Source organism: Phycodurus eques, chromosome 22 (genome assembly GCF_024500275.1).
Source record: "Phycodurus eques isolate BA_2022a chromosome 22, UOR_Pequ_1.1, whole genome shotgun sequence".
Taxonomy (NCBI): domain Eukaryota; kingdom Metazoa; phylum Chordata; class Actinopteri; order Syngnathiformes; family Syngnathidae; genus Phycodurus; species Phycodurus eques.
In genome coordinates, this window is record NC_084546.1 from 7,167,940 (window position 1) to 7,180,160 (window position 12,221).

At 45.7% G+C, this 12,221-nt stretch overlaps 1 protein-coding gene across 15 annotated transcripts in view; it reads left to right on the forward strand.

Moving 5' to 3' along the window:
- cdk17 (cyclin dependent kinase 17) overlaps positions 1–11,726 on the forward strand; it is a 34,252-nt gene extending 22,526 nt beyond the window's left edge. For 2 of the 15 annotated variants that reach the window (XM_061668511.1, XM_061668512.1), the window contains exons 17-19: positions 9,282–9,339; positions 9,415–9,500; positions 10,679–11,726. In XM_061668511.1, coding sequence (XP_061524495.1) covers positions 9,282–9,339; positions 9,415–9,500; positions 10,679–10,743 — 209 coding nt within the window. In that variant the 3' untranslated portion in view covers positions 10,744–11,726. Of the gene's footprint in view, positions 1–67; positions 8,071–9,281; positions 9,340–9,414; positions 9,501–10,678 lie in introns of those variants that run through there. The other 13 variants (XR_009767634.1, XR_009767640.1, XR_009767638.1 and 10 more) reach the window with 13 other exon arrangements.
- Positions 11,727–12,221: the final 495 nt, after the last annotated feature.

Genomic DNA, 12,221 nt, shown 5'->3' on the forward strand with positions numbered 1-12,221 from the left:
GTCGGTGGATATTTCCGCCTGTCGTCCGGCAACTCGATTTTGAACGGTCCCGTCCCCTGGCTTCCAGGCAACGGCAAGGTCAACCGGAGGCAGAGCATGCTCTTCTAGAGTTCCGCGAAGAAGGAAGACACCTCGGTCTTCACCCTGTACCCGACCAACCTGTCTGGCATGAGCCCCCTTCCGGCAACCCCTCCCCACCCCCTCCCAGTTTTACCCACCCACACACGCACATTCACATGCACACACCCCTCTTGACTTAGGTTCAATTGGTGTGTTTATTTATTTACAGACAAGCGGGACAGGGGATGTTTGCTGCTAAAGTACTACTGTATGTATTTAACACACCCTGTTAATGTGCGAGCGCGCGTGCGCGCGCATGACGCGAAGTCGCTTCTACAGTCGGTAACGACGGCTGTTGTTTTTGTTCCCGCCTCCCGTTTCATTTTGTTGAGAAATTCCGCAGACGACGTTCAAGCTGTGATTCAAGTTGTCGGAGACCACACGCTTGGTTTATTTTAATAGTATTCATTTGGTGTTTGAGTTCTCCCGGGAGATCCTATGACGGAAACGTACTTATTTTGGGAAGCGACCTTCGGCGGGAGGCCACCGGCCTGCATCGTAGTCGTCGAGTCAGATCAAATGGGAACATTTGGAATGACAATTTGGAGTATTAAGGCCACATTTAAAAGGGAAAAAAATGTTAACGTTACAAGAGTCGCAGGGCTACGACAATAAAGTTGTATTTTTTCCCCGAAAAAAAGCGAATCTAAAAATTGACAGGTAATATTGTGACTTTGTTCATGTTAAATGAATATATTTGAGCAAAATAGGAAAGCTCATTACTGTAATATTAAAGGTTTTGGGTGTCATATTTAGAAGTAATTCCTGCAGCTTTGCTTGTTTTTACCTCACGTTATTGCGACTTTATTCTTGGAAGATGACTTTTGTTGTGGTAGTGCTGACTTTATTGTCAGAAAATTCCAATTTTTTCCCCCCCTCAAACGATTGTCACGTTATTCTTCCAATGTTACACTTTGTTCGGTGTTTGTTCTTGTGACGTCGCGACATTCCACCGTTTTTCTCACAACGTTGCGACTTTGTCATTGGAAGACGACAGCTTTTTTTAAATTGCAAAAGTACGACTTAATTGTCGTAACACTTTGGCTTTTTCCTTCAAATATTGTGACCTGATTTCCTTACAGCTTTTGTTATGAAACGTCGGGGAAAGAAACGGATGCCCTTTTTTTTCTTGCGATATCACGGCTATTTTTCCCTCATGATTCTGGCAGCCCGTTCCAGAAAGATAATGCCTCGTTCCTGGTAATAAGTCTTTAGTTTTGTAACATTCCAAGTTGTTTTATTCCTAATACTGTGACTTTTGTCTTGTAAACATGAACACGAGTCAATCTTTCAGTGCAAACGAAAGGGTTTTTCTTTAGTCAGTATTGCGTCATATCAGGTTTTGGTGTGACTTGTTTAAAACTCCAGCAATTTTTCTCAAAATAGTGTGACTTTTGTCTCAAAAGTTCTGCCTCTTCTTCTTGTAATTTTTGTAAAAACTGAAACCTTTCGTCTGATCCCATTCCCCTTTGTGTTGTTACTACTACTTTTGACATAAATTTTGTTTTTAGTGTGGCCCCAATACTCCATTGTCCAAAGTCAGTATTGTGAGCGGGGTGGGGAAATGAGGTCGTGTTTGACAAAGCAAAAAGGAAAGAATGCAGTGGGCTGGGTTCTCGCACTCAGTGCAGTAATTTAGTGTTTAACTGGCACTTTTATAGACACATCTGGAATTTGGCAGACGCGGGCCGAGTTTAGCCAACAGTATTAACAGGTGTCTTCTATGCGTCTGCGACCTTAGAACTCTCTCGTCAACCTACGGCGTCATCGCGTCTCGGCACAGTCGGCCTCGGGGCGCGGAGCCGATGCTGTAGTTTCGTTTTGAAACGGACACTTGCGTAGAAGCGCCGTTTGTATTCCAGGCGCGTTTTACCGAAGCGCTCCTCAATTCTCGCCGCGCGCACTCTGGACGTGCGGGTCGTAGGAGGTATTTGTCTCGAAGAGACAAATTGAGAAACTCACAGTAGCAGAGTGTAAAAGATAAAACGACCCCCGGAATGTATCGAACGAGAGCGTCTGTTTCTACATACCGTGAAAAGTGCAGTAACGACTACTACGATTTATCGTTTGCAGCTAAAGGTGTCCTCATCCCGGAAGCACACTGTATTTGTCTTCAACGGGTAGTGGCAAACGTATGACAAATTGTTTGTCATGGCCAAGCGAAGCTATTTTTTCTACAAATACGTTATTGTCTTATAGCCACGACACAAATAACGTGGAAGTGTTTTGTTCACTCGCGGGGGAGACAACATTATATTAACGGTCGTTGCCACGAACTTGTATTGGAGTGAGATATCGCGGCTATTAACCGCGAACCTCGACGGTATACGTATATTTCGAAATGAACGGCAGTAACCGCGCATGACGGGAGATGCGTACCGCGGCTTTATTCGTCATCGTACGGCTTTTGCGCAATCGCTTTCGAGAGCGCGTGTTTGCGCGCGCGCAGAACAGCAACGTGTGCCCGCCACGTTTTTGAAACCACACCGAGCCGTAGGGCAACGCTCGGCGCGTGCCTGCGCGTGAGAGTCTTTCTACTGGAATAATTTATTTCTCGTAACCTTCGGTAAGTAAATTGAATCTGTTTCATATAACAAGTCTGCATTTGTTCATTCGGGATTGCATCACATCTGAAAGGCGTTTGTAAAATTTGGACAAGATGATACATTTGCATCAATCACTGAACCAAAAGGCCTGGAAGTTTGGCCAATTTATATAGACCACAAGGGGTCATTAGAAATCGGATTTCGACGGATTTGAACAGATTGATCTGGAGGAGGAATCACCTTTTATTGTCATGACCATGCACGCACATGAAATTTGTTTTCCTCATTTTACCCATCACAGCGAACGCATACACACGTTAGCGGAACACACCGGAGCAGGGGGCAGCTGAAGCGCCCGGGGAGCATTTCGGGGTCTCGGCGTGTCGGCGGATGATCCAGTCGGGGTCTTGAACCTAGGTCCCCGACGGTGGCAGGCGATGATCTTAACCATTGGGCCGCGGCCCAATAAAGTTAAAGAGTAATAATTGAGAAAACACTTTCTATAAAATAACCATTGGAATCAGCTGTTAATCAGAATTTGTACATCATGGTGACATCATAGAAGGTACAGCATATAAAAGGCTTTTATTGAGAAAGAGACACGGGGGAAATTTGTGGCTTTTTTTTTTTTTTTTAAGCAACCAGAACAGAAGCATTCTTATACAAATAAGTGCAGGAAAGGTAAACCCTGTACAATTGCACAATGTTACGGAACGGTTTATAAACCACGTTGCTTATATTTTGAAGGCCGATTAGCCCAGGTGTCCGTCAACAGGACTTGTGAGAGGAGAGCGACGAATGAGTAGACAGACAATGGCGTCAAGGCAATGGCACGGCTCCATTCAACAAGGTACAATGAACTACAGGGTCAGTAAATCAATATTTGATTGATCTAAAGTGTCTGTGTGCATATTTATTTACACGTTTCTGCCAGCAGGGTCGGCATCGCAAATGGCAATTTGTTGTCAATTACCACGCTTGGATAAATAAAGGTGTAATAATTGTAAACGATATCCCGAACGCGGCGTGGCTCTGCAACGGTTCTGGACTCGGAGGTCCCCACCAGACTCGAATTGGACCGAATTTGGAAGATGAGGAGCAGGGGATTCGGGGTGAGCAGATGGAATCAAAGCTAGAGGGAAACGTGTTTGTTTTGGCATCAAGTACAGAAGGCCTTCGAAAGGCTTGGAGTACTTGGCGTGGCCAACAGAGGGCGTAGTTAACCGGAGCACCGAAGAAGAACAGGAAGCGCGTACGAAGTTTGGTAAATAGTGAAGGTGAATTCCTACGAGAAATACCGTTATTTGCAGCAGTAGGCTCGCTTTCGGTATTGTTTAGACATTCAATTCCCGAACAAGTTATTACAATGCAAACTTTGGAGTCTTTTCACTCCGCAATGCTAATAGAGGCAACCGGCACGTCGGTCCTTTTATCCCAAAAGCTTTTCCAGCTCTTAAAATATTCGGATGTGTGCTTTGGGCGAGATGGACAACAAGCAGGCATAAATAGGGAAGAGTCCAAAGCTGCAATTTTCGAACCGAAGAAGCCTTTTCGATTCAATGCGAAACGTCTTTGACAAACAAGAACAGTCCAGATGATTTGAATCAGCCTTTGTGAATTTCCACGACCGAGACGACTGGCAATCCACGCGGACATTTTTCCCCAAAAGCAGTATGGCCGCTAATGCTACGGTTTGCGACGTCACGTCGCACACAGCCCGGCCGGTAAACTTGTCGGAACTCACAGCATCGCTTCTAAAACTCCTCCCCTCTCACATCTCCGACGGAGTCAAGGATCCAGAGGGATGGGCTGCAATTTTCAGGGCGATACGAGGTCGTTTCCCGTCGGGAGGAGGGGCGGGGGCGAGATGTTCCAGGTCTCCCGGAACGGGAACCGCCTCCTTCCCTCCGACCGGACGACAGGTTGAAAGACAGATGGGCCTGATCCGAATCGTCGGTCACCGCGCGGGCGGTATTCCGCGGTGGGGAGTTTTCACTCGCGGACGCCCGAGGAGCCTCGGTCAGTTAGTTTGGACCGTAATTAGGGTGCGGGTGTCCCCCGTATTCAGCTGACTCTGCAGTCTAGGTCCTCTTCTGGAGTCCAGCCACGACTTCAGTTTGTTGTAGTGTCGTAGCGGCGGCGGCGGCGCAGGGCTCAGCCGAGCTCGTCGTAGTTGAACGTCGGCGGCTCGGCCGCCTCCTCGGACTCCAGCGGCTCGACGCGGCCGTCGTCCGGCAGATGAGACGTTATCCGTTCTCTGCGACGGCGGTGACCTGTGAGGACGAACCGTGGAAAAAACAGCGGTAACGCCGCGACAAAGCAGGGAACCGTCCGATCTGTAGATACGGCCGCAGCACTTTCCGTTTGCCGTTTACGTCCGCGACGCGGCGATAACACCTTGTCGGAAGGTGATTTCACTTACTACGAACTTTGAATCTTCGTTCATCCGTGTCCGCCAGCGACAGGCGTAACATTGAAATAGGTGTCCGCTCGACGGCGTAAGGTACAACAAACTCGTTACCGTTCACGTGACGGAATAATACCGAGTTGAACGAAACAAGCTCAGATTTCACACGGAGCTCGTGAACGAGTTGAGACGAGATCCTTGTTTTTCCAAAGTAACTGCTTTTTGCGACGTCAGCGTGATTTGAATGGACAGTAAAGACCACGCTAACGTATTTGTTCCCGTCTCGGACGCGCCGCTGCGTAACGTACATTGTGACACACGGCAGCGGCAGACGTAGCCGTTCCCGTTGACAGTTACCGTATTTCGGCAAATAGCGGCCTGCGCCGAAACGGACGAGATGTCCAGTTTATTGCTCGGCTCGCTCGGGGGGGAACGAGCACTCGGCCTGGGATAAATTGAGAAGACAGAGGTCGCGGAAGTTTGCCGGAACCACTACCGCCGCAGCGGATGTGGCATCTGTAAAGCCGAAGTCTTTAGTAGTAGCACGAAGGAGTACGAACCTGGCGCTGTAAATGAACAAATTAGATGAATGTAATCAATGTGTGATTCGGTTTCAAAAACAAAAGGAACGGTCCACGTCGTACAGCGCTCGTCCCGATCGGGGTCGCGGGTGAGCGCACTTTGTCCGCCGCATTATTCTCATCCGCGTAAGGAAATGCGCATACATGCGCTGGCTGCCACTTGGCGAACTGAACTGATAGTCGGTTCCTGTTACATGGGCAAGTACAGTTGGCCTTCTTGTCACTTGAAAAACAGCATTGTTTCATTCACACCGGAACCGGTTGTATTTGTAATTTTCCAAAGTCAAATGAAATCCAACAAATATTGGAATGTCACGTGACTAAAGAATGACCTCATGTCAACGTACGTATCGTCAATGTGGACGTTGTGAGAACGGCGATCCGTCTCGCAATTACACGCAGGGCCAACACGACTTACTAGTAAAATGAATCCTACTAGTGAGGCAAAACGGCAGTATTTGACCTCTGCACTCTACTCGTAGGACTAGTGCAGCGCTTGATGTTTATAATGTCATGAAGCGCTGGGCAAGTACCGATAGCTAAAGTAGTTTACCAATGAGGTCTAATCGCATACTGTCGGAGCCATAGCGTTTTGATATTTTCTGCATGACTGGGACGCTTGTGTGTGTGTGTGTGTGTGTGTGTGTGTGCGCGTGTGCGTGTGTGCGCGCGCGTGTCTTGATCGAACAGGTTTTCCCACCACGGTAATTGGGGGGAGTGGTTTTGTTGATGAATGAGTGCGCTCACCTGTGCGCCTGGGCACGAGGCCTTGAACATGGCTGGCAGGCTGAGCTCGGGCTCCAACTTTCTGTTGACTGAAAAAGTCCATTACAAAGCATAAACTTGTCATCGTGGCGTCCGCCAAAGGAAAGAGTTGCATTATTTGACATGACCAACCAAGTAAGTGCCTGTTTATTGAATTCTTTTGAAAATGTGAATGAATTAACACCGCAGGCAATTCCAATAGTTGGCGTGCGGGCCACGAGAAGTCGTCTCGTCTTAGCCTGCTGGGATTTAAGCGTACAATAGGCTACAATTAGGCTGTAAAGTGCGTTCGTAGTGGCAAAAGAGTGCTAATAAGAGCTGACTTGTATAACTTGTGAGGTAAATGAGCGTATTAGTGTAGGGACTTTAACTTAAATGGGCAACGAATGTCCAAACGTCTTTCCATAGTTTGGGATCTGTGGTGGCGCAGGTAAGTTGATTTAATTTATTTTCAATGATTTTCGTGCATGTGAATGAATGAACAGGCTGCTACACAGCCTGTTGTAAGTCAACGAACGAATGAGTATTGGCGCCCTCTGGCGGTAACTCAACGAAGCGTTTCCGTCAGTTTCTGTGAGTCAGCGGCGTTCAAACAAGCTCGGAAGAGGGATGCGCGGTTTTGTTTTGGTTACGAATGTAACTGTTTTCCGCATTGAAAAGGCAAATTCCCACTTCTGGTGCCGTGTGTTTCAGTAAAAGGGTAGGGGTTGTTGGAAATAATAATGCGGTTCTTTATTTTTTTGTGCGAATGTTAAAGACATCCGTTTGTCACGTGAACGCACTATCGACGAGAGGCAAACATGGGCCGGTCGGTAACGAAGCGCGATGAAGACGTCGCTCCCCCGAAAGACGGCAGCGCGTCTTTGCCTGAACACTCGTACTGGTTCGACGTTTGGCTTTTCGTCGTGTTCGACGTGGCGCTTTTCCTGTTTGTGTACTTCCTAATACCCTAAAACTGTAAGTGGGGAAGTTTGCCGCAGTCCAAGTTCGAGGGCGTGCACGGAAGTGGCTCAATTGCCTCGGCGTATTTTGCAGCAAAGTGTCGTGAAATGTAAAAATAATCCATTTTTGAGCTACTCCCAAGTAACTGCGTGCAGAATGAGCGGTTACTGAAACCCGTTCATTGATTTGGCAACGGAGTATAATGAAAAGTTCAATGACATTTAGTGGTATTTATGTATTCCCCCCAGGATGACTTCGACCGGACTGTCAAGAGTGAACACCGGGGATGCCGGTCGCGCTCAGCCCTAGATGGAAACCCTAACCCAGCTTTTGACGGAATTTAACAGTAACTAATTGCACATTTGACTTTGACCAAAGGGAAACTCTGCTAATATGTGGCTTTGATTGGCTTGTTTTCATCTGGAGGACGATAGCGCCCAATGAAGGATTTCCACATGTCAACTGTTTCCGTATTTATGACGATGATGATTAAAGACGTATATGTCGTGTGTAAAATCAGGTGACTCTCCATTGTGGGTCGGTAAGATTGTAACGCGCCGAAGCCGATGTTGCGCTTCCATTTCCCACTCATCACCGCCAGGTCACGCACGGCGGTGTAGGTTTGTTTTGGCGGCGTCACAACGCACAATGTGAAGTCACTCGAATGGAGGACATTTGCACACGTTGAAATAAAGGAAGGAAAATGTCAGTTTGTGGTGCACTCTGTATTTAGTGTGCTTGTCATTTCAGTTTTGTTTTTACCAAGTTGGGCTCAATGGGGGTTAAACGAAATAGCGTTCAGCTAAATAGCGCCTAAAAAGATGCTGGTGGCTGTCGACTTTTTCAGTATTAAATATTGAAGATTGTCACGTTTTTGGCCCTGAGTCCCGAATGAAACGGTGTAAAAAATATTAGCGTTAGTTGATTTGGGAACGAGGCACCACAAACAACGTAAGTAATTTTCATTGGTGTTAACATTGAGTAGTGAATATATATATTGGAGGAAATGTGCGTTTTGTCGTTTGTCGCCTTATGAAGTTCCGTCCATGTACTCGTGGGGGCAGATGTGACACATTCAACATGGACGGACGCCTTGACGTGTCCCAGCAACGCGTTAACCCGTTCAAGGGAAGTGCAGTTACGTTCACACCGTTTGTGGCGTTTTTAGATGGGCACTGTAGCTATCTTTGGGGTATGGGAAACGAGGGAGATAGCGGGTCTGTAATCGCCGTATAGGGATGAAATGATGGCGGCGCAGCATACGGACGCGCTGCAAAAGACGTCACCGCTGTAGCCGAATTGTAACGAATGAACATCAGACGCTTCACCTCACGTCATGTGAACTGTTGTTTTAAGATTGACCAAAATAAAAACAAAGGTCTGGTTGCTGTAATGCAGTTATTTGTCATTGCATTTTTGTTGTATTTTGTCTGCAGTGTGAACAGAGATTTGGAACGGCAGTGTTTTAGGCCCGGATGAATGCTCTCGTGAAGCGGCAATGTTAGCAATTTCACGCCGGAAGTGTTTGTGTTGCAACAGTTGTTGTTTTTGGACTTCATGGCAAAGAACGTCAGGTGGCACAACTCAATATATTATTTGGTCATTTGAATTAGAAGTGTATTTGACGATGATCTCTTTGGCTATTTGGTAGGCAAAGCATTTAATTGAGGTTGTTTTTGGGCGGGAGGTTTGACAATTGAAGAGGTCAAGGTTGAAGTATTAACATCCAGAGAGTGGCAAATAAGAGAAGTTTGTATTTGGTGTAATGCACAATAAATATTTCGGTAAAATCAGGTGCTACTCAGTTTGTTAGTGTGTAAATAAAGAAAGTTTGGATACAGCAGTGTTAGAGTTGACATTTTGTGCACCTTTACTGCGTATTGTACGATCAATGATGTCCTTGACCCTTTGCCGTTTCAGGTGGCTTCGAACCCCGCGAGGCGTCTTCAGAAGAGGACCGAGGCTCAGGCCGCCTCAGGTACGAGACTCGACGTGGAGACGGCGATGTCAAATGAGCGCATTGTTAACGATCCCTTTTGTGTGTGATTTTTAGAGAGGGGGGGCAAGGATGTTGGAGTTTTCCGACCCGACGGTCCGCACGGAGGTTCTCCGGTCCGGACTCGTTTAGCGCCGAAACCGGTAAAGTGGTGTCAGTTTAGCATTGTTGAATAAAAGGATGTGACGGTACTACAAAATAACGCTACCCTGTGAGTAGGTCTAATGGTGCGGTAAGACTTGTTCACTTAATGTGAAAGTCAACGTAACTGTGTGCCAGTATAATGTCAAGAGGGTGAAAGGTTTTTTTCCCCAAATAATCCAATACGCTTCCGTGTATGGGAAATGGTGGCTTTCTGAGTCCTTTGGTAATAGATGTTTGAAGGCGTAGATTCCAAATGAAGAAATGACAGGTTAATGTATTTAAAAGAATAAAATATGTAGAAAAATGACTTGTGTTTTGTAGTCATTGGTGACAAATGTCCAGCCACTGTGGAGATTGCAGGCAAGTCCACACTTGTAAATGTATCAGCTGAAGCCTTCCGCCGCCCTCGTAACGCGAAGTGTAGGGAATTACGTGTGAAGATAAGGTGTGGATTTACCATGTGGTTTTGCGAAAGAGCCCCAAAGTATTTGCGGCATGTAGATTTTTGTAATGGTCATGAATTTGAGCTGGCTGGCTATTTTTGTCAAGTATTTGTAATTATTTGTATGAAGCTATTACAGTTATGATGGTTAAAGCAGAAGAAAATATATTTGAATTGGAAGCATTTACCTAGATGCGCTATTTCCCCTGCACGGAAGCTGGATTTTCACGTGTTAGAGCCAAAATGTTGTCCTAGCCTCCACTGTAGCACTTTTACTCATAAGACAAGACTCTTAAAAGTTGTTTGTGACTGCTGATCCACAAACGCTCCTTGAACTATTGACCCGTAAAATGTGTAAATGGCGGATAGATTGGGACATGTCCCCTTAAAATACAAGCGTTTCACTTAAAAGCGTGCGATTGCGCAGGTTCACATGAGCAGTGCGGCCTTTCCAGAGTATGTGAAAGTTTGAGGTGTGCCATTTCCAATTGAGTGTTAGCATATTAAACAAACATCACTGGGATAGCCTTCCACCCGGAACAGAATGCACATTCAAGGTAAAGTCCTCAGTTGTTGCCCAATGACAGTTTTAAAGTCGTCCAATATACTTTGAAAGTTGGGATTTGGTTTTACATTTCCGGATTAATTGAAAGATCTCGTCAAGTGAGTTGAATGATTTTGTGCGCGGACATAAATGTTGCATGACCATAACCAAAGTTGCGTCTTTCCGTGTAGTCTTGTGGATGCTATCCCGATGCAGTGACCAGGAGGTCCTCACCTGTGGACAAACACCAACGTGAGTCATTGTGCTGCTGTGAACTGGAATTGTAACCTACACAATAAAGTTTCCGTGGAACCGCCAATGGAGTGTCGTGTCTTCAGCCTTCCTGCCAGGTTTTGTTATGTTTTTTGAGCCTTTGCTCTTCCAGGTTTCTTCAAGTCTTTGGTGTCCAAAGTCTTGAGTTCCCCAGTCTGAACTTTAGCTTTGAAGCCTTATTGTGCCATCCAAGCTTGTCAACGTCTTCAAGGTTAACTTTCACATCAGGACAATGGGGGGTCAATCTTTTTTTGTAATGTTAACATTGCACCATGTCTAAATTTAGTTCCCCAGTTTTAATCTCCAAGACTTGGTGTATCGCCTGGCCTAATTTTTTTTTGTAATGTTAACATTGCACCATGTCTAAACTTATTTCCCAAGTTTTAATCTAGAAGACTCGGTGTATCACCTGGCCTAAATGTTTTTTGTAATGTTAACATTGCACCATGTCTAAACTTATTTCCCCAGTTTTAATCTCCAAGACTTGGTGTATCGCCTGGCCTAATTTTATTTTGTAATGTTAACATTGCACCATGTCTAAACTTATTTCCCAAGTTTTAATCTAGAAGACTCGGTGTATCACCTGGCCTAAATGTTTTTTGTAATGTTAACATTGCACCATGTCTAAACTTATTTCCCCAGTTTTAATCTCCAAGACTTGGTGTAGTGCCTGGCGTAAATGTTTTTTGTAATGTTAACATTGCCCCATGTCTAAACTTATTTCCCAAGTTTTAATCTAGAAGACTCTATCACCTGGCCTAAATGTTTTTTGTAATGTTAACATTGCACCCTGTCTAAATGTATTTCCCCAGTGTTAATCTCCAAGACTTGGTGTAGTGCCTGGCCTAAATGTATTTCCCAAAAGGAAATGTGTTGGGTTTTCCCACAGAGGTCATGGCCTTTAGAAATGTTTGAATATAGTGCAGGGCCTGATCAATGTGGTCTCCAGCATTGACAAGACTGATGTTGGCTTGTATAATAAAGTCACCCTGCACCATATGTCTAAGTGTCATGTGTGATAGAGCATGTGTGATAGTGTCATGTGTGTGAGTGTCATGTATGATAGAGCATGTGTGTGATAGAGCATGTGTGTGATAGAGTGTCATGTCTGATAGAGCATGTGTGTGATAGAGTGTCATGTGTGATAGAGTGTCATGTGTGATAGAGTGTCATGTGCGATAGACCATGTGTGATAGAGCATGTGTGTGATAGAGCATGTGTGTGATAGAGTGTCATGTGTGATAGAGCGTCATGTGTGATAGAGCGTCATGTGTGTGAGTGTCATGTGTGTGATAGAGCGTCATGTGTGTGAGTCATGTGCGATAGAGCAATAAAGTGTGAGGCGTTCCCGTTTCCGTCTTCCGTCTAAGTCTAAGTCGACCGTCGACTTAGACTTAAACTTTAACTGCGACTGCGACGTCTTCGAGGGTCCAAAGCAATAAAATGGGAGGAAGGCAACAA